General features: G+C 41.3%; 1 protein-coding gene across 1 annotated transcript in view; it reads right to left on the reverse strand.

The window, feature by feature from the left end:
- Nucleotides 1-23,482, reverse strand: part of LOC139912160 (partitioning defective 3 homolog B-like) — a 234,727-nt gene that overhangs the window by 136,861 nt on the left and 74,384 nt on the right. Inside the window, exons 6-11 of the mRNA XM_078286087.1 lie at nucleotides 19,566-19,649; nucleotides 16,409-16,534; nucleotides 11,966-12,218; nucleotides 10,279-10,387; nucleotides 8,463-8,602; nucleotides 7,721-7,849 (exon numbers count right to left, since the gene is read on the reverse strand). Of these exons, the coding sequence (XP_078142213.1) occupies nucleotides 7,721-7,849; nucleotides 8,463-8,602; nucleotides 10,279-10,387; nucleotides 11,966-12,218; nucleotides 16,409-16,534; nucleotides 19,566-19,649 (841 nt within the window). The remainder of the gene's footprint in view (nucleotides 1-7,720; nucleotides 7,850-8,462; nucleotides 8,603-10,278; nucleotides 10,388-11,965; nucleotides 12,219-16,408; nucleotides 16,535-19,565; nucleotides 19,650-23,482) is intronic.

Genomic DNA, 23,482 nt, shown 5'->3' on the forward strand with positions numbered 1-23,482 from the left:
CACATTTTAGAGTGGCCTTTTATTGTGACCAGCCCAAGGCACACCTGTGCAATAATCATGCTGTTTAATCAGCATCTTGATATGCCACACCTGTCAGGTGGCTGGATTATCTTGGCAAAGTTGAAGTGCTCACTAACATGGATTTAAACAAATTTGTGAACAAAATTTGAGAGAAATAAGCCTTTTGTGTGCATAGAAAAAGTCTTAGATCTTTTATTTCAACTCATGAAAAATGGGTGCAAAAACAAAAGTGTTGCTTTTATATTTTTGTTAGTATAGTTTCAATTTTAAAAATCGCTAACTGTTACCACGAAAAGTCAGACTGTTGTAGTTATTACCAAATCAAATTCAAATGGGAACAAATTCTTCATTACGTCGGGGACTATTTTCGGTACTATGGAACTACTTTCCTGAGATCGCAAAGTGTTTACAGCCGGCTTATTAAGTTGTTTGAGGAAAAAGTCGGCTGGCCCGGTGCATCGTGATGATGAAATATGTTGCCCAGGGCAACGGCATGGCTCTTTGACGTGTTTTTAACCGTTTTTTTAATACAATGGAGTTCTATGGCTGCTGGGACATGGCTTCATTGGGCACCGGCTACATGGACGAGAATTGCTGGCAAAACAAAATGTTATGTTATTTTCATAGGATTTGTTGACGGTAAGCAATGCATTAAAAAACACCAGCCTTATCTTTTAACCAGTAAGTTTTAGTTGCCTAAACCTAACCCTAACTCAAACCTTAACCGAAGTTGTTTTACTTGCCTAAACTTAACCATCAACTAAACTTTTTCACGAGTAACGGGTGAAAATGGCGTGTCCAACTGCCGCAGCATTCTAACGTGGCGGCAGAACGTAATCTTCATTACATTCATTCATCACATTATTCATGTCCACAAACACGTAATGTGTGTTCCAGGGCGAAACATGTCTTATTTTGATCTTGAAAAGTTGAAGAGCCTGTCTTGTACTGCATCATACATCCTTCTCATTTCTTAAATTGTCTGAGAGACGGGTGGAGGGGACAGGCATATGGGGAGGGGTAAACAAGGGAGTCGTAACTGAAATGCAAGAAGAATGAGAGTAAGAAAGAACAAGAGAATGGAAGAGGGAGGGAGAGAGGGAGGTGTGAACTGTTTGGAAGCAGAAAAGAGCATCTTTGTTTGAAACATTAGTTTAGTTTCAAGGCACTAGCCAACTCAGCAGGTGTATGCCTGTTGGTGTGTGGAGAAAATGAGTGAGAAAATGTCTTTTTATGTTGTGTGTATGTGTGAGTGATTGAGTGATTGTGTGTGTGTGTATGTGTGTGTGTGCCTTTTCTCCACGTAAAGCAGAGCCAACACAGCATGTGGATGTATACTTGTGTGTGTGTATGTGGACTGTGTATGTATATGCGTGTCAGTGTGTGTAAGTGTGTGTGTGTAGAGGTGGTGTAATGTCTTTGTTCTACAGCAAGCACAGACATTAAGCAGACAACACCAGATGGTGGGCTAAAATGAGACAAGGGAAGAGGGGGAGGAGAAGATAGACGAGATCCTTCCATCATTTCATCATCATCCTTCTTCTGTTTCCTCTCAGTAAACAGAAACATTAAGCTGGCATATACCTTCACTTCAAAACGTAAAAAAACTTTTTTTTCAAAAAGTTGCAGCCATTTAACTGTTTAAACTCTATTTGAACTTAATTTTCCCTGAAACACTTCCCTGAAATGCACACAAGTGATTTGTATTTGTGTAAAAACAGAAGTGCCAAATCCACTAAAACCACCTCTTTTATAGACCCCTTCATGTTTTGTTTTTTTTAAATCTCAAGCTAATGGCTGCTCAAAGCCATTCCCATCTGCAATATCAACAAAAAAGGATATCATTTACCAAATGGCATGGATTGTTCCACTGTTTACGGAGGAAGGCGGTGCTGTTTGCTTTTTCCTTTCTGTTTTCTTAGCAGACCGACTCACAGGCAATGTGATGGGCAACGTTGTCCAACATTGCCCAGTGATCAGGATTCAGGATCAGGACAGATTGTATGGGGATAACATATTGGACTAGGAAGATAAGAAATATATAATGAAAAATTACTACTGCTCATGATTGCTTCAAGGTTTTTACTGTGGCCTTTATAGCCAGCAACCCGGACAATGACACAGCTAATGTCCCAGTCTGAGAGTGAGGTGACACACCATTGTTCAATCATTTTATTTTGGAATTTTTAATGAATATTTGAAAAGATTGCAATTAATCAATAAAACTTTCATAACGAAATAACTTCTACAATCGTCTACCAATAACTTATACATGTAATGGTAAATGGTTTACTTTCATGCGAGAGATTTCTTTTGCTTTGTTTTTTCTCCTAAATGGTGCATACCTCAGTTTAGAATAAAACTCTTCACATGAAGCACATCAAAGGTCTTTATTGAGGAAGTTATACAGGTGGAGAGGAAATATCTGGAGGACACATTAGTTTAGCCGCTGCCGGGTTTCTGGGAGGCATGTTTGTGTGTGTGTGTGTGTGTGTGTGTGTGTGTGTGTCTCTTGGGACTAGCAGGTTGCTGTAAGCCGGTGTGTTTGTGTGTTATGCTATAAATCAGCCAATAGCATCCTCTACATGACAAAGGATCCAGTATCAATCAAATACCAACCCGTTTGGAATATCACTACAACTTTCTTCCTAGTCATCATGAAATTTCTTACCTCTCCCTTGTTCCCTTTTGGCTATCACCCTCTATTTCATCCCCCTCGCCACTACACACCCTTTCTCTTTCTTCCAATTTATTCTATCTGTCCGTCTATTTGTTCTTTCTCTGACTGCTTTATTTTCCCTTGTTTCCACCTTACAATTTATTTACTCTATGAAGCTGAGTTCAGTAACCTTATCATAGAAACGGGTTTATTCTATTCATCAAACCTTTGCTACTCTGTTTCAGTGCTGCAAGGGCCGAAGGAAGGAAGGAGGGAAGGAGAAAAGGATTAAGGGAAGGAGGGAGAAAAGGAGGAGAAATATATTGATAAAGGCAAAACGTTCATTAGACCCTTCATTACTTACAGTGCTGCTATCAATATACACTTTAACCCTCACCACTAAATGAACCCTTAATCTCGCCTCAAATCTAAACCTCATTTTGGAGGATTTTCATTGTCAGGGATAGAAGTCCAAGGATACAAAAAAACACACACACAGAACCACCTGTAAAATTCCAATCAAGGAGTGTGTTCACAGCTATTCTCTAAGCAGAAACGCAATTGCAGTCGCTCTTATAAACTATTGTGACTGTTGAACAAACCCCATCAGCTGTTAACTAATTAGACAGAGGTGAAATTCACCAGGGCCTGCTGTCTGTCAGAGAGAGAGAGGGAGAGAGGAAGAGAGAGAGAGAGAGGGGGGGGGGTCTGTCAGCTCACAGCAATAGAGAGATAATAGGGGTGAGAAATGCTAGACAACTGTGACACACACACCAAACCCACCAGAGACATCCCTTTCTAACAGACGTGAACTTCAGCATGGTGTGAATGAGTTGGTACCACACTTCATCTTCCTTCCTTCCTTTCCTTCTGTAAATAACACCACAGTCAGAATGGACTCCTTGCTCCCTTTCCTGTTTTGCAGGCCAACATCTCCCTCTGTCTACGCATCATCATTCTCTATATCTATCCACACACACACACACATCATATACCTACTGTATTCAAGCTGAGCTGAGATTGCCTATTAGAAACTACAAATCACTAATTAAACTGTACTCAGATTGAAGCGTAACGGAGAATCTTTCCCAAAAAGTATCTTAAAGATAGCAGCAGTCTCATTACCTCCTCAATCTTTTCTACCAAATTTCTTTCACTTTTTGCCTATAAATAATCTGTATTGTAATGAATTATTAAATTCAGTAATAATGGTGGAAAACTAATTCTCACATGTAAAGGGAGACTTTGTTGTAAATGATGTAAATTAAGATATACCCACCTACAAATAAAATCAGGGTTTCCACACTTCACTCCCCCCCCCCCCCCCCCCCTACCTTTAACTACCTTTACCCCTGGTCCAACAAGCAGCTACACCATGAACCTCGCTGCATCACTGTCGTACCTCTAATCACAGTAAAGTATGCCGTCTTGGGTCTTTTTTGCCACATTAGAGCCTTGGATCTCTGGATAGTCGCATTAGCAGAAAGGTGTTCATGTTCATTAATATTGATTGAACTGTCTAAAATCATAGGAATAGCATGTGTGCCTGCGGCCGGCTGGATTTTTCTATTAAGTGTGATCTCTGAAGACACGACTGCCCGAGACATGTACAGTATGAATCATGATGATCCGTTTAGTGAATGAAACTGCAGCTTGAAGGGGGATGAAAGGTGTTTCCCCACTGAGGAAAGGTGTCCAGCGTGAGAAATGTGAATAAGCCTTGTTCACAAACTTTGTTCTTGTGTTAACATAAATACAAAAAGAAATGATTACTTGCCACAGCTCTTTTCCCGAATAATACAAAGCAATGTAAATTGAATCTCCCCACATCCCAAGCAGGGATACTGATACTATACTTTTACTTTTTTGCACAGCTTACTGTATAAACAACTTTGACACAAAAAAGAAAAACACTAACTTTGCTGTGACTTTGTCCAACTTCTCTACAAATTTTTCTCTACCGAGGTATCTCTCTTAGCCTCCAAATGAACGTAGTGAAAAAGTAACTTCAGGAGATGACAGAAAACAGGAAAGCAGAATATAAGGCTATATTGGGTCTGTGTATAAACTTAACACTATTGTCCATCAGACATAACCATTCTTTTAAATATAATGGCACAAGGGCATTCAGCCTTTGATGTCGGTCTAAGCCCAGAGCACCCAGAGGATGGGAGCATACAAAACAACGCATTAATGATATAGATGAGTGTAAACGCACACACAAACATTCACACACAAGTAGGTAGGAAGGCACATAAGCATATATGCACGTACACACACACACACACACGACAGTGTCCTTGACTCCTCGGCTGGTTGAGAATCTATTCAAATAGATTCACAATACAATACCAATGGGAGGCATTTTGGTGTGTGCTTTTGTCTGTGTCAGAACAATACTCAACTGATGGGAAGAATTTCTTCAGTTTGCATGTACAAGTGAGTGCCACTGAGTGTGTATGAGATGTGTGTGTGTGTGTGTGTGAGAGTGTGTGTGAGAGTGTGTGTGTGCGTGTGTGTGTGTGTGTGTGTTAAAGAACAATACAAGACCAGCGGGACCTGAGTTTCCTGACCGGGTGGGTGTATTTTGGCGCGCTACCCATGGTGTCAGATTGTATGAACGCCAGGCCCAAGGCTAAACTGTTGTTGGCACAAGACAGAATCTACCAAAATACAACTAAAACAGGGCACCCAGGAGAAAATAAGTAAATAAAATTAAAACTGGAAAAAGAAAAGAATCCAACACTATGCAACATCATACCTTTTGTCACTGGAGTTGAACATTTGACAAAAACTTATAGCTCCAGGAAAAAGGGGCAAGACAGTAGGTTTTTTTTTTTGTTTGTTTCACTTTTTTCTACAGTTTATAGCAGCAATCAGCCTGGAAGCTTTTTGAAAGGACAAAGTACTCTTCCAGAGAATTTGCTAGCAAGGAGGCTACCAAGCATAGGATGCTGTGCTTCCATAGAAAGCTCTGTCAATGTGCAGCATGGTGAAGTTGAATTAATTCCACTTCAAATGCTGCTTGTTTCACACTTAAACACTCCAACACGTCTGAATTGGAAGTGTTGATGATCTGAAACCATAAAAAACAGCAGGGAAGTGTGTACTAGCATTTCAGCATGATCACTTTCTCAGTAATGACCATATTCCATCTTGAAACCCTTTTTAAGTAGTAGTAGTAGTAATAGTACTGGTGGTCTTAGTAAAGTTTGGAGTCAGAACATCCTTGCAAGGGTGGGAGGGGCCAGAGAGTGGAGGAAGGAGGTACAGTATAGGAAAGAGGAAGAGAACAGTAAGTGGAGGACATATAATACAGTAAAAACCCTGGACTCACTCATAAAAGCAAAAACGCACCCATGCTCCAGCAGCCGTGGATACTGCGCATGGAAAAGTGCCATGGAGTTCAGACATGCGTGCATACACACGACCCTGGACTTTACATAACACACACACAAACGGACATAGAAAATGACCCTCAATGTTACCACACACACACACACACACACACACACACACACTCCAGCACGCTGCTCCATTTCCTGTCCGCAGAAACAGAGTTTCCTATGGGGCTCAGGGTCACGTGCGTGTGTGTATGTGAGTGTATGTGTGTATATGTGTGTGTGTGTGTGAGCGGTGAGCGGATCTTCCTGGCAGCCGCTGAGGAAACATCGGTCGATAAGAGCAGGAAGAGAGACACAAGAGGGAAAGAGACAGAAAAGGAGACAGACAAAAAGTGAGATGAAAAAGAGACAGAAAGATACAGGGCGAGACGGAAAATGAGAACCAAAGACCTGAGTGATGGGTGGAAAGGAGATGAAAGCATGTTAGCCCTAATGAACAATGGCAGTCTTAATGTTCGGAGAAAACCTTGAAGAAAGACCTCTCGCTATGACCTTCCTTTGTCCTTTGTGTGTGTGTGTGTGTGTGTGTGTGTGTGTGTGCGTGTGTGTGCAGCAAGACAATTAATATCTCAAAGTTGTCGGGAAAGGAAAAGGAAAAAAAACCCACAAAGGTAATGAATTAGATGATTATTTTAAGACACTAATAGATGGACAACTGTTGGAGCTAATTGAAGAAGTGAATTAAATTGAAGAACAAGGACAGTCAGGAATGGTCAAAGATTTAAACAAAGATGAATGCAGATGAAGAAGATGATTCAATACTACTGTATATGATAATTAGGACAATTAGTTATCGTGCAGTGCACTAGAACAGGGGCAACACCAGAAAGAAGAAAGATTCTCAAGAAATTTAGGAAAAAAAAGTTTTATTAGCAGAAATAGCAGAGAAATAAGTTGATAACCTAGGAAGACAGCTGTAATTAACATCAGTGAATGTGTTCCATAGTAGTTGATCATGCAGTCAGATAAAGGGAGAAAGCACAGAAAAAGAGAGCAAGAGTAGGTTAAAAAAGGTGTTTATTGATCAAAATAGTAATGAAATTCAGGTAGAAACAATGTAGCAGGGAAAGGACTGGTGCAAAATATTACTAAATTCAATACGAAGCTTTAAGATGGTTCATTCAATTCAATCAGAATGGAGTTGTATAAGATAGGTCGTGATTGGTTGATTGGTTTAAAAAGAGGGGGAATGGTTGGCCAGGGAAGTATATCATCTTTCAGATTATTCAGAAAAGGCAACGGTCACTGACAGCTGAGTTTAAAGTCTATAAAAAAGGAGCCTTCCTATAGGCTGCTGAGCCGTGCATCATCCAGACAAGCCTGTCGATTGGACCAAGAATTTCAAAGTTAGAGGGAGACAAAATCTTACTGGCTGTTAAGACAGAGTGAAGTGTGTGTGTGTGTGTGTGTGTGTGTGTGTGTGTGTGTGTGTGTGTGTGTGTCTGAGGTGAGTGAGAGAGTCAGATTATGTGTTGGTGTATCTGCCTGCCTGCCTGGCTGCCTTGTTGGATAATTTCAGAGGAGGAAAAAAAAATCATATAACTGGCCACTGACCTGCCAATCAACCAGAAAGTCTCTTTTCATTGGCTGAGAGTGTAGCATGGTCTGACAATAGAGCCTTGTGATTGGTTCTTACCATTTCTCGGGGCAGGAACATGTCTTCCTGTCGCAGGACCACCAGACACACACTCTCTCCCTGCCGCGTGCTGCGTAGCATACACACCAACTCCTCCTGGCCCACACCCGTGATATCCACACCGTTTACCTAAATGCACACACACACACACACACACAGAACAAACCAACACACCACCATCATCATCACTTTAACCTTTCCCCCCCTCCTCTCATCTACACTGTACATCTCTTCTCTATTTCTAATGGTCCCCTAAACGCCTCACATCTATTGCAGTCAAATAAAATGCACAATGCTGGGTTAGATTGTGCGCATTATTTTTCACAATTTAGAATAATAGTAAAGACATAAAACTATGAAATAACACAAATGGAATTATGCAGTGACCAAAAAAGTGTTAAACAAATCAAAATTATCTTATATTTTAGATTCTTTAAAGTAGCTGCCCTTTACCTTGATGGAAAGGCAAAGGCTTTGGAAAGAAATTCATACATAGGCATCAACTTCACTATTTATATTTGTCTTCGAGCATTTAAGCATAAGCCTTTAGATCAAAATGGCTTTAAGATAATGAAAAACATAGTACATTCAATCAGGTGTGTCCAAACTTTTGACTGGTAGTGTACTTAGACAGGTTTCAGTGTTAATCAGATGAAATCTACCTTTGTCACTTAATAACTGCAGCTGTAACAGGACAAAATGAGCCAACATATTATTTTTACACCAGTCAGCAGTCCTGTACCTCTAGTATGCGGTCTCCAGACTGCAGGCGTCCATCTTTAACAGCGGCTCCGCGTGGCAGAATGTTTTTAACTAGGATTGGACCGGGACCATGGACTGAAGAATCTCTGGTTACTACAGTAAAACCAAGACCTTCCGAACCTAGAAACACACACACATAGAGACAGATACACAAACACACAAATACACAGAGGAGAGGAAGGTGAAGTATGTGGAGTAATAATAGCACTTTGACTCTCATGCCTATCTAAACACACAGACACCCGCAAACACTCTCACATGCGCAAGCGCTTAAGTTTCGCCTGAATTTATTTTTGCTCTCTACATCTGTTCACTCCCTTCCTCTATAATTCTCTTCCACATAGCCTACTCTCTCTTTTTCCATCACATTCACTCCGTCTCAGTTGCTTCTATTCCTGATTTTAAAGCTCAACTTGGAGAGCTAAAATCTCCCATCCACCACACACACACACACACACACACACCTTAAACTACTCCTGAGAACTTCAATACAGTATCGGTGACTCAGCTACAGGCTGTGTATGTGTGTGTGTGTGATAATTTAAAGCCTTTAGAGATTGTTATAGCCCTGTGTGTGCTCATGTGTGTGTGCTCATGTGTGTGTACATGTGTGTGTGTGTCTTAATTTAAACGCTTTAGCTATAGCTTGCTCTATCTGCAGGTGTGACGGTTTTAAAAATGGGTTCAGGTGTGGGGCAGCGAAGAGGAGAAGAAGAGAAGAGGGAGGGAAGAGGTAAAAAGTGAAAGAAGGATGAGTGTAACGGAGCGGAAAAGAGGAGTGAATGTTCTGGAAAGAGCTTTGATGAAGATTAAAACGCTCTGCTAAACAGGGAAAACACATGCACGCTTACACATATTCAGTCTTTCTCTTTCACACACACACACACACACACACACTCTCGGACTGGCTGTGTGTTTTATAGTCCTCATTTAGTCTGGTCTCTTTAGCAGAGCCAAGTCAGCAGTTTGGTCCAGTATGAATTCATATCAGCAGAAATGAGCAGATCAATAAAGACTTAATAGAGCCTGAAGAGGGGGAGTCAGAGAGATGGAGAGAGGGAGGGAGTGAGGGAGGAAAGGGAGCCAGAGAACAGAGAAAGAGAGCTATAAAGAAATGAGAGCAAGGCTGGGCGAAAAGCAGGAGAAATAAAGAGGGTCAATGAGATAGATTTAGAAAATGAACAGTGAATGCGAAAGAAAAGAAAAAAGTGAGAAAATGGAAAAAGGATAAAGAGATATAAGGGAAAGATGAGATTATTGAAACTTTTTTCCATTCCTAGCTGAATCTCCAGACCCATATTCACATAGTAGTGCTGATGTGAGACTAGTCAGGCTTTTAAAGGCATCCTGCAGTTCATGTTGCATGTGATCTGAACACTGATCCTAACTCAACTGAGTTAATCCAAATGGGGACAAAACGGTTGCCACTAAATGCACAAAGAGACAAAGGGATCCTTACCTTATTTTAAACTTAACCGAACTCTGAGTATGTAAGGTTCTCGTTAAATACCGGGTTTTCCTCAACATCTTTCACAGAATAACCACACTCTGAGAATGTAAGTTTTAGGCCTATATAGATAGGTTACAGATAGAAAATGATCAGAGTGAGTGTGAAAGAGAAGAGAATAGTGAGGTAGTGTGGGAGAAGATCAAAAGATATGAGAGAGAGATGAGGCTTTTCATTTCTCATTGAGCTTCTGGACCCACATTCACAAAGGGACTGCTGATGTGAGACTTCTTTGGAAATACACCCAACTCTGCTTGAGTAAAGCTGTAGCCTCACTGTAGTTCCTCACCTTTCTTTAGGTCGATCCTCAGTCTCCTCCCCCCCTTCTTATTGGCCACCAGGCTGGAGAGGGCGGGACTTTTCTTAAGCAGAGGGCTCTCACTCCTCCCCTTGGAGGCCTGGGTTGAGGACGTAGAGGGTTAATTTAAGTTTTATAGCAGTGAAAAAAAATAAATAGGCTAAAAAGTGAAGTTGACCACATCAGTGGATTTAACATTTTTTTATGCTACATTCAACAATTGAATGTCAGATTCTACATACGTCATCTCCAATGCAATGTCGCCCCCAGCTGGTTAGAATACCAGACAAGTTGCACATGCAATACAGAGGAAAGTTAAGTGGTAGCTGTGTCAGCTTTTCCTCTTTGAGCCGGACGGCTATTTATTTTGTCGTCAAAAACATTAAAAAAATACATTTTAGAAGGAGGTTATATTATTTGTTAAAGTGAAGTAATAGCCTATATTACACAGGTGACCACCTACATAATGATATCATTGCCACCAAATCAACAGAAATTTTTTTTAGGATTTAAAATGGTCAATGTAGAGTGAAATATTATGTATATTATGTTTTTCTATTGTAAGATGTTTTATTGTATTAAATGGATGAATGTAAAACATCTCATGAATCCAGTCAAGTTAACGGAGTCAAGACCGACTGGAGACAACGCAAAAGTTGGATTTTTCCAACAAATCATCACTCCGCTGCCAGCAGAACCACTGTCCACAAGGGGGCGTTGTACCATAAGAATGAATGGACTTCCGGCATAACGTAACTCGATTGATTATTCAGTTGTGAACGAAGTGTTAGCCTGGGATCAGTTTTTGAAACTTTATTTAAATATACTTATTTATATACTTAGTTATTTGTATGTAGAGACCCACTAGAAACAGGTGTGTAACCAATTTAGAGTCCTGCCCAAGTTTATGAAACACTGATCTAAGATCTGCGACAGCGGGACCCCTAGTTTTAGCATCATGGATAAACAGTTTGTTCACTTTTTTTTTCTTTTTTCAGCAACATTAGCTTCATAATCTTGCTTCACAGCTGTTGCTAAGTAACTGTTGATTCTATGCCAGTTGATCTTTCAAATGTTGGGCATGTCACCATGGCGATGTTATGGAGGACAGTTACTGCATGTTTATGGCCAAGACTTCGAAGTTCTAGAGAAGAGGCAGGATTCACATAAAACTACCCTGAAAGTGTCATTGTTTCTCTAAATTAAAGAAATTGTGACAGATTGCAATGATAGAATTATATCCAAAGACAGGACAACTACTTATTTTTTAAGATCTGTTAACCCCCCACCTAGTACCATATGTTTAAACCGGTGCAGCCATATCTTGTACAGCAGTCCCGATGCAAATTGGCTAATCACTAAAATGTTGACTATCAGTAGTATCAGTTTTTGCAAATGAAGGTGACAAGCTGTGGTTACTTTAATTTATGTGTTATTAGTTGCTTGTCTGTTGATGTTTAAAGTAACAAATACACTTTGGCTGGTCTCAGTTCTTGTCTGGTATTTCCACAATTTCTACATTTTCATAACAATTTCAAACAGGCAATTTCTGACTAATAAGTTTCTGTTAGGTTGCAACTAGCTTGTACCTATGTGAGAATTGACAATTGTCTGATAAATTTCACAATGTCAGTGTGTCATGTGATGTTACAGGCCTAGTTGGAGGAAAGCAACTTACAGCAGCTTCCAGATTGGCAGCGTCCTCAGCCAATCGCACGGCTGGATTCTCTGAGGGCTTAAAGGCGGGTTTGGCTTTGATAGGCGGAGGCGGCTCTTTGGTCTTGGCAATCCGGGGGCTGCTGTCAGGGCCGGGGCTGCTGTTGAACAGCTGACCAATCAGACTCTTCTCATAGCGTTCTCTGTTGGGGGAGGGAACCACTTCCAAACGGACGACCGGGGAACGCATTGCCTGACGAAACACTTCCTGGGCTCTGGGAGGGGATAGGAGAGGGAGAGAGGGAGGGGGAGGGGGGAGGGAGAAGGGACGGGGAGAGGGAGAGGGAGAGAGAGAGAGGGAGGGAGAGAGAGAGAGAGAGAGAGAGCGAGAGAGAGGAATGGAAAAGAGAGGCGAGAAAATAAAAGGATAGAGGAAGAGAGGGGAAATAGAGAGACAGTGAAACAGTTTAGTTTAGCAAAGTTTAAGTAGAGAAGTTTAGTTGTTTTATTATGTGTCAAATACTAATATGTACAATAAAGTTAATTAAACTAATGATGTATTTAAACCCGATTAGATATGAAGTTATCATTCCCGGCAATGAGCAATGTACTTATTAAATCATATATAACTCGATAAGGAGTAAAATGAGATATAATCAAATTGAAATTATATAAACCTGATTATGAATGACTAACATGGAAAGGTTTCCAATCAACTTTTGGCAGAATCATGGCATTCATTTTACATGCAAGCATTTCTAACTCAAAATTACATTTCTAAAGGAACCACATAATATGTGGCTAATCATTCTTTCATATAAATGGGGTCTTTGGTGTCCAGAAGATTATAACCGACAGGCTAATATTAATCTAAGTTAAGTAAATTGATTTGAACTGATCATTATCTCCATGACTGATGAGGTGGTAGCTGAAAATGCAATTGGCAAGTATCACATTTTCCCACACGCGGTTTCCCATAAGATTATAATCATAAAAGATATTCAGTACATCTTGTTTAATACTTCTGTATAAGGTATCACCTCAATGTTGCAATAGATAATATGATTATAGAATACTAATAAAAACATACAAACGTGTAATTCTTTAAAAAAATTATCCCAAGGGTCAGATTACTTACAGTCTTACCCAGGTACCCAGGCTCATTAAAATATATGAGTACTCCTGTATATAAGACTCACTTATCTACAGTATTCTATAAAAATCTTTATTAGTATATAAAAACTCTCTTATCTCACCCTGGTCTCTTATATGAGACCAGGGTTACATAAAATTAGTCCAATGTCTGTCTATTTATCTTTCTTTTTCCTTCTGTTAACTACTTCTGGTGGGTCACTGTGTGTCTGTTGCTCACTTTATCTTGACTGAAATCCAAGTTAAACTGAGAACAGGACAGGACAGGACAGGAAAAGACAGGACAGGACAGGACAGGACACAAAAATATAATCTCATGACACCCGTACAGGAGTCAATTATAATCTCGAGAAGACTAGAAGAGAGATAATTCTGCATAGAATTATCTTTTATCAAATTATGCTAAGTGAGTTAGAGGGACCATCGTGTCAGGAGCGATCAGCACACACCATCATTCACCTCAGATAACCAACAGAGAAAATCAGGTTTATTCAAATTATATTGGATTACGCTCCTATTGTTTCCCCCCTACGTTATTATTAGATGTATTATGATCATAAAATTCTCGTAACCTAAGACTATGTTTAGAAGGTAGTGTGTGAAGGATGTACAGGCATTAATGCATTAGATATGCATTAATAATACTTTCAAATTTTACATGAATACAGCAGGAAACTTTGTCCAGAGATCATAAATCTGGTGATAAAATGACAGTGTGGTGAGCTCCTCCCTCATTATTCTTCTTCATCTAGCTAATCACCAGAGGAAATCAACTTTATTGAGAGTCTATTACATTTCAGGCCTATTGTCTTCCTTGCATTCCCATTATATATATTACTAATATGTATTACGGTAGCTGGAGACTCTTTTAGACGGAAGCACTTGTATTTGAAATATCGTGGGTGTCTGGGTTTCATGTGGATCCACTAATAACAAGAGTGCTAGTGTGACTTCATGAGCCAGGCTTCCCGAGCATCACTTGGCCAGAGCTGAAAGAGTTAAAAAAAACTCCTGGATTAAATTATATTAAAATGACCGACAGGACCCTTGTGAAATAGATGAAGTGAAATGATCTCCTATATATGGTCTGTAACTTTTGTTCACTAATGAGATGATTTTCACATATAGGAAGAGTCAACAATGGTTTAAAATTGTATTTAAGATCTAAGTTTTTATTACTAATTATGATCAAAGAGTTTGATGGAAGGGATAAAATTCCAGTAGTTTACTGAGTTCATTCTTTAAAATAAATAGTAATCTCAGAGAACATCGAGAGACGTTGAAACATTGTCCAGGGCATAAATCCAAGGACTAACTGGTGTGAATAATGCAGTAAATGTGGATGCTTTGGATACAATCTAGGGAACTGTATGTGTGTGTGTGTGTGTGTGTGTGTGTGTGTGCGTGTGTGTGTGTGTGGTCATCTCATGTCGTTCTTCTAAGAAAGGATTTGCATATTGAAACCCTTAAACACCTTGCTTACAGTGATTTCCATTGTATAAAGACCACAATACAGTACAGTGGCACTAGATGTGAAAGCAGCGTGTCTTGTGTGTGTGTGTGTGTGTGTGTGTGTGTGTGTGTGTGTGTGTGTGTAGGGACCATTGTGTACAAATGATATCATAATTGTCCGTGCTTGGACACGGTAAGTGTGTGTGCGTTTGTGTGTGTGTGTGTGTGTGTGTGTAGGACAGATATTCTAAGCAAACAGGCTTCCTCAGTACACCTGCCAAGCGAGGACAATAGAGGTGTGTGTGTATGTGTGTGTGTTTGTGTGTGATGCTTGGACGTGGCGCTCGTAGGGATTAGCTTACTTACAGTAGCCCACTGACACATATTCTACTGGACCAAGCTATCTCAATACACCTGCCAGATCAGGACAATAGTGGCGTGTGTGTGTGTGTGTGTGTGTGTGTGTGTGTGTGTGTGTGAGTGTGAGTGTGTTCTCATTTAAGCCCAAGCAGTGAACCCAAGGGCCAGTGTGTTTCAATGATGTAATTGTCAATGTGAGGGGGCGGGAATGGTCTGTGTGTGTGTGCTTACATGTAAAATTGTCAATGGAAATGGTCTGTGCATGTGTGTTCTCATCCAAGTGTGTTTCAATGTTATTGTAACTGTCAATGTGTGTGTCCACACACGCATGGACATTTGTTTGAATTTGAGTGTGTACAAGGAAATGACACTGTGTGTGTGTGTGTGTGTGTGTGTGTGTGTGTGTGCGTGTGTGAGTGTGTGTGTGTGAGAGAGAGAGAGAGAGAGAGAGAGAGAGAGACCATACACCTGTCTTTGAACAATAGGTGCAAACCCCTCCAGTACTAATCCATTTACCTACAGTACAGTGTAAACTACCTCCCATATAATCCTATTACCACGCTCACAGCTGGACAAGGACTATTGTGTAGTGTGTATTGACATTATAATGTACTGTAATCATTCTAACATCCGTATCAGCTGTTGTAATCTATGTTGACCGTTTTTACAGTTGTCTCTATTGTCATTTTAATGCACTGTAGTCATTTTACATCCATGTCTACAGTCATGTTAATGTGTTTGGATCCTTTTCCCAGTTGCTTCAGTGTTACAGTGAGCAAGCTCTACTGAGAAACATCTGGTCTCAAAAAGAATCTCAACGGACAAATCCTTCCTTAGAGGAATGAGATGACATGACCAAACGCACAAAGGCAAGCTCCAATACACACACACAAATTTGCTAGCTCCCCTCTCCAAACATCTGTTAAGTGTCTGTTCTGCTGTTCTCTGTGACGGCAGAACAATAGTGGTATAAGCCTGTTTGACAATGGACAGAGACAGAGAAAAAGGAAGAATACAGGAAGAAAAGAGAAGTAAGGCTTGACTTGAAAAGGTTTTAGAAGTGGCATGCATCTATACACACTCTGGCCTGAATAATAATATATATATTTTTTTGTTCTGATAGTGATATTGAAAAATATGTGATACATCCATAAATATTATTATAATATAAATATTATTTTATTTTTATTTTTTGGCAGTTATGTAAAAGAAACTGTAGTGTGTCTATGTGTGTTTCTAATTCTAAGACTATGTTATGTATATATGTATGTATATTAATACATTCATACAACTGTCTTTTTTCTTTTTCTATCCCTTCTCTATCCCAGGGAAATTCTTTTGCAGCAGTAAAATGTATTTCAGAGGCAGTTTGTTGAGTTTCAGGCTCATTTTTGCCCCTAGACCTTGTTAATGTCCTACCCTGACCAGCACACACACACACACACACACACACACACGCACACACACACACACACACACACACACACACAGTCCCACTCACTGGCTGAAGGTCTTGTCCATGAGGTCTGTGTGGTTGATCCTGACGATGCACTCATCCTCCTGGAACAATCCCTCCTTCCGTGAGCGACTCTCCTCCTCCACCCCGCGGATGTACAGACCAAGAGACCTGGAGGGAGGAGAGAGAAGGGGGGTTATACATTGCATAAGACGATGTTGAATAAGACCGTCAACTTGACTGGTATGTTCACAGCTATTTGTGCTCATTTGATTCGTCGCAGCAATAAGTGCACAAAAGATACCGAGAGAGAGAGAGAGAGACAGACAGACAGAGAAAAGTGAGGTAATATATGAGACAAATAGAGTGAGAAGATTGAAAAATCTGTCAAGAGAGAAAAGAAATAGTTTGAAAGAGGCAAGTTAGAGAAAAAGACAAAGAAAAAGAAAGAAATAGAGAGTGGTTGACAGTGGTGTGAAAGAAGATAATTTGAGGGGGGGTATTGAAAATCTAGGACACAGACAGCATGTATGGGAGGCAAATAAAGAGAAAATGAGGAATAAAATCAGTAGGAAAGTAGACGAGAGAGAGAAAGGCAGAGAAAAATAAGCCACAGATAGAAAAGACAGCTGTTAGAACCTAACACAGACATAATGACAGACGCAGCATCATCAGCAGAGTTATTGATCACACACACCTCAGCAAAAAACACAATACAACAGCACAGTATAATCAAACAATGTGTACTTGTGTATGTGTGTATGCAAGAGAGAAAGAGTTCAACTGAGTGAGAAAGTGACAACGAACTGTCAGAAAGAGAACAAAAGGGGGGAAAAGGAACACTAGCAAGGTAAGTGACTCCGATGGTGGCAATACTGATATACCAAAATGTAACAGAGTGGCAGTCTGTCAGTCGTCAAGGTACTCAAGCTGAAACGTAACCCAAACGCTCAGCTCAGTGATATCTGCATCCAACTCATTATATGGCTCAGACAAAGTTACCTATGACAGAAACTGAACTAACCGATCTGCAAATAATGAAACCAAACCCTCTGCAGGAGTCATGAAATTGAAAAAAATGTCTTCTGAGTTTGTCTGCTGCCACGCCAAAACCCTTATTGGTGCAGAAGTGGACTGTATATATTTTTTTTCTAATACTGTATCTAAACCAAGCAGCCAAAACCACAGCTGAATTTTGAAGCTAATATGGAAGTGGTGGCAGGTCAATAAAATGTCAGCATGGCGATGACGGTAAACAACAATCTCCAGGCTTCAAAACGGCCCTTCAGAATCCAGTGGGTGACGTCACCCTCACCACGTCCATCTTTTTCTACAGTCTGTGACCTAAACCCTAATTATAAACTTCAGTCCTTTAAATCACGCAAAAATTAGTTACTGTTGCTCATTTGCAGGGCAGTGTAGCGGCGCTAAAACAGAATCTTAGTTATGTTCAACGTTTATGTTCAAAGTGGGTTTTATATATTTAGAATTATCTTTATTTTTTTCTTCTGTGAAATGTATTAGAGGACATCAGAAAGAAGTAGCAGGACAATTTGCCTGTGTGTGCTGTGTCTCTGTGTGTGTGTGTGTGTGTGTGTGTGTGTCTCTCTCTCTGTGTGTGTGTGTGTGTGTGTGTGTGTGTGTGTGTGTGTGTATGTGGCTTGGATGGCAGTAATAGAGAGGTCTAGCTTTGACAGGGAGGCCTTGAAAGGCCTGCAGGGATAGAACTCATGGCTTTTTTAAAACCTCACATGCACACACACACACACACGCACACACACTTACTTTTCTTTTTTGGAGTGGCCCTGGGGCTGTGTCATAGAGGGCTGATGTGTTTGTAATGGGGCAGCCCACAGAGACCCTCCATATGGTTCATTTAGACATGGCTGTCACTCGCACACACACACACACACACACACACACACACACACACACACACACACACACACTTCCTCTCTCCCTCCCTCCACTGTCTGTCTATGTCTCTTTGTGGATTTCTATCAATGCGTATATAACCACCATTAACTGATAAAGGCCAAACTGGAAGCACAGCGGTCAGACCTTGAGTTGTTCTTTTCTGTCCTGCCTGTCTAGACAACAAGACAGAGAGAGAGACAGACAGAGAGAGAGAAACACAGACAAGATGACAAACGAGCGCAAACGCACACACAAACAAGACATGAAGACAGGGAGACAGGTCAACTTACAGGTGGCAGAGAGACAGATATGAAGGCACTCAAATTTCCAGACAGCCAGAGAGAGGGTCAGATAGATAGAAAGGAAGACTGACATGGCAGATAGAATAGCAGGTAGGCAGGGAGACAAACAATGAAACAGACAGGCAGGCAGACAGATAAAATGACACACAGGCAGGCAGACAACTATTTCAGTAGTGAAAACCTCTCACCCTCTGTCCTTAACCTCTCCCCTTTCCCATTTCCTCACCAAAACAGAGCTTAATGAAGCTGAACGACCACGAAAATCACACACACACACACACACACACACACACACACACTTGAGCCGCAATAGCATGAAAGCGGGGTAAGAGGTGAGAGGTGAGAGGTGAGAGGGATAATGACAAAGGGTGGAAAGAGATGGAGGAGAGGAGAGAAAGGGGAGGTAAAAGAGACAGAAAGAGAGAAATAAAGAGAGAATGAGAGAGAGAGACGGACAGACAGGAGAGAAAGCGGAGGTGAAAGAGAGAATGAGAGAGAGAGAGAGAGAGAGAGAGAGAGAGAGAGAGAGAGAGAGAGAGAGAGAGACAGACAGACAAGAATTTAAGGAGGAGTTCAACAGGGTCAGGTCAGTCACGAGAAAAGTCGTAAAAGCTCATCCTGCCGTCCTTTAGGAAATCCCCATCTACTGCCCGACCATCACACACCCAAAGAAAAACACAGCATGGAAGGTGTGTGATAGAAGTATTTTTCCATTGTGTGTGTGTGTGTGTGGGTGGGAGGTTTCTGTGGTGTAGTGCCGAGGGCCAGAAATCCTTACAAGTGCAGCACAGGATTACCAGAAAATAACTTGTGAACATATTTTAGCTGGTCAACAGAAAAAGCCTATTTTAAGGTTAAAGGATAGGGTTAGGGCAAGAGTTGTGTATTTGTGTGTCTGTATCTCTAAGTGTGTGTGTGTGTGTGTGTGTGTGTGGGTGTGTGTGCGTGTGTGTGCGTGTGTGTGTGTGTGTGTGTACACTCACCGTCCACTGAGCGACGAGCAGTAGGGAACCACATGAATTCCCAGGGGGCCGTGCTCTCCCAAGATCTCCACTGTTCTGGTCAGGCTACATAAACACACACACACACACACACACACACACAAAAAACGCAACACAGAGGGAGGAAAATGAAATACGTTAGTATACTAATAAAAATGTAAAAGGAAGCAATCTATCAACACAAAACAAGGGACATAAAAAACGTAGGGCCTATATATTAGCACCACCTTCATGTTTCCATTTTGGTTTTATTGTAATAAAAAACAATACACATAGATTCAATCCCTCAAGCTAAATCTGTCATTATTTATCTGTGTCGTCACTGCAAGGTCCTGATTGCCTCTATCATGTTACTCCTGTTTTGTGTTGTATCTGTTATGTTACCTGTTATGTTTACTTATAAAATTATTATCTCTGTTGTGAGACAGCCATCATGTAGCAAGTCCTGTTACTGTGTCTGTTTCTACCAGACGCTATGGGACTCTTCAATGACAGGGAGCGATAAACAAAGACAAATAATATCAATGCAATTAGAGAATGTAGGTATGCTGAGAGACATAAAGGAGATACTGTTAGGTTTAACCCCTCTCTCTCTCTCTCTCTCTCTCTCTCTAGCTCTACTTCTTCAGTGTTAGTAAAAACTCTTGGCTTCAGTTCACATGAACTTCTGCATCCTCTCTCTTGCTGTTCCCCTCAGTTCAATTCAATTCAAATTAAATATGCTTCATTGGCAGGTCTGTAAAAAAACTGAGCAATATTGTCACAACGGTTTCCAAAATATTGCAACACAAAAAATCATATCAAAACAATATGGGGAAATGATTAGGCAGCTAGGTGAAGAATTGTATTTGGAACGCATCAGGATTTCAAACCAATTTCACCGGTGCTCATGGGTTGGGAGGAGCTGAATAGAAAACAAAACAATGGAAATATATACTCCAAGTGTCAACAAAGAATATAAATCCAGGTCGAGGCACAACTGTGAGGCAAATATAAATCTTATTTATTTGGAGGGTAAAGAAAGAGACATGCCCTGAGGAAGGTGTACACTTACTGGAAAACATACACACCGAGGAAGATGGGATTAGGTTAGTAACAAACAATACTTGATAAACTGATTAAAATAACGAATAATGAAAATCATAGGTATTTTATATTATGTTAAATCAGAACAATCCTTTCATTGTCACTGTTATCATGGTACTTTCTTCTAACCCCTCTCTCTCGCCTCATTTTTTACTCCTGATTTTGTCAAGTCAAGAAATCCAGGTGAAATTCTTAATTTTAAAGTTTCTGCTATATCAAGGCAAATGTCCATCACAGCCTGCTTGGAGTGTTGATCCTAGGACAGAGAGAGGTCCAGAGAGCTGAGGCATATTAATGACTTTGGGTGCCAACTTTTAATAAAAAAAATCAAGTACTTTGAAGGCCATCCATTCAGCCTCAAAAAAACTTTTGAGGCGTTATATTTTTCTCAACTGCATACAATTTCAAGGATTCTGAAGGCCCGTGGGAACCCGTCTCTCCCTCTCTCTCTCTCGCTCTCCCCGTCGGTGTTTGTCTTCGCTTCCCGGGACACTTCGCATAATGATCAACCAGCCAAGGACACAAGCCGACGCACATGATACAGGCGCGTACGTGACACGGACGGTCACAAGCGCGCATTATCTGATCGATCACACCCAATACACACACGGGGAAATGCACATGTATGAACAAGCACATGGCAGAGTGAGAAAAACGAGGAAGACGGAGAGAACAGAGAGGAAGAGTAAAGAGAGAGGACAAAGAAGAAAAGCAAAATGTTCTGACAGAAATATAGGAATAAAAGCTGTCTCCTGAAAAAAAGTTCGAAAACTTCTGCCCTAGTGTAACAGTTCACTTTCCATGGACGTTTCCATTGTGCTTACAATACTTTTTTGTCGAGGACTTAATCTGTGCCCGGCCCTTAGAGAAGGGACTGCCGACTCTATTCAAAGTCAACAAAACAAGAATAATGTGTATGTGTTTTGTCAAAAGTTATTTTGGCCTTTTTTTTCCCCCCTCGCTCTGTGCCATTCATCTCTATGGGTTTCTTCCCCTCTTTCCATCTCTCCATCTCTCTCTCTAGATGGGATTATTGAAGTGTCTGCGATGGGATGCCCCACCGCTTTACACTCTGTGTGCTTGAATGTGTGTGTTGACATCTTTGTTTGTTTAATTAGTTTATCTATCAGAACACAGCCATTAATCCTCCCCTGACCTTCTCTCTCTGCTCCCTATGTGTGTCTGTGTGTGTGTGTGTGTGTGTGTGTGTGTGTGCGCGCGCATATTTTTTTGTTTGTTTTGTTTTCTCTGAGTGTGTTTGTCTGAACTTAGTTTTGTGCTCTTTGGATCTCCCCTCTTCTCCTCCTCGTCTCTCTCTCTCTGTCTGTCTATCTCTCTCTCTCTCTCTTTCCATCTCCCTCTCTCTCTCCAGACCATCCATCCATCCCTAAACCCCATGAACTGATAACGGTACAGACGCTGATAAACTCCAGAGAGAGGGTGGATGATGGTTGTGGGTGGCAACAGGGGAGAGATGCAGAGTGCATAAACAAGTTCTCTCTCTCTCCCTCTCTGTCCCTCTCTCCCTCTCTCCCTCCCTCTCACACACAAAGCTGCTGCCTCATCGCCACTAAGCAAGTTTCACTTAATCCAGACAATAACAAAGAACAAGGGATTGGGAGGGAGGGAGGGAGGGAGAAATGGTACGCCGCGAAAAGAGAGGGAGGAGAAAAGAGGTAGGATGGCTGGGAGAAAAGGTGGAGGGAGGAGGAAAGAGGGAGGTAGGGAAGAGAGAGTGAAAGGGTAGAGGGCATAATTGGGGAAGGGAGAAAAGTAGTGAGAAGAGAAGGAGAGAGGGAAGTGGGGAGGGAGGGGGGTAGGGAGAAAAAGGAGGAAGCGAGAGAGGGAAAGGGTAGAGGGAGGGATATAGGGAGGGAAAAGGAGGGACAGAGAGAGGGAGAAAAGGAGGAGAAAGTGAGGAAAGGAGGGAAGGGGAAAGAAGGAGGGAGAAAAAAGGGAGCTAGTGAGGGAGGGATGGAGGGAGAAAAGAGAAAGGGAGGAAAAAAGAAAAGGAGGGAGAAAAGAAGGGGGGGAAGGGAGGGAGAGAAGAACGAGGGAGGGAGAAAAAAGGAGGGAGGAGGGAAGGGAGTTCTGGATGCAAGATACAGTGAAATGAAGGGAGGAGGAGGTACTGAATTAATTAGACAAGGCTAATGAATAGCATTAATATGAGAGGAAAAATAACAACCACCCCTCCCTCTATCCCTTCCTGCCGCTCTGCCTCTGATCTCTGTCTCCCACTAGACAACACACACACATACTCGTACACACACACACACACACACACACGCACACACACAAGCACTTGAGATCCATTTGTGGTTATTCTGTGAGATGTTTGACAGGCTGCATCAATGGAAAAAATGAAGTGGGGGTGAGAGACAGACAGAATGGGTGAGACGTGAGGAGAGAGAGACAGAGAGAGAGTGAGAGAGAGAGAGAGAGTGTGAGAGAGAGAGAGAGAGAGAGCGATGAGAGAGAACAAGAGGCAGAGAAAAAGAGCAAAACACAGAGAGAGAGAGAGAGAGAGAGAGAGAGAGAGAGAGAGAGATGAAGAGAGCAGGTGTTCTCTTTATCCACCTGCCACTTCACTGATCCTCACTATGAAAGACAGAAACAGAGAGGAGAGATAACAAAAAAGGAGGGGGTGCATTACCAAAGCACTCTCCTCCTCACTGCGTTTCACCCTCTCTCACCCCTCTCTCTCTCTCTCTCTCTCAAAGCTGGTCTTCAAAGTGCTGAGCACCAGAGATTTAGGGAGGACAGTGAATGCAAACCAGCAGCTACACACACACAATGCCGCTGAAGATTAA

Source organism: Centroberyx gerrardi, chromosome 10 (genome assembly GCF_048128805.1).
Source record: "Centroberyx gerrardi isolate f3 chromosome 10, fCenGer3.hap1.cur.20231027, whole genome shotgun sequence".
Lineage (NCBI taxonomy): Eukaryota > Metazoa > Chordata > Actinopteri > Beryciformes > Berycidae > Centroberyx > Centroberyx gerrardi.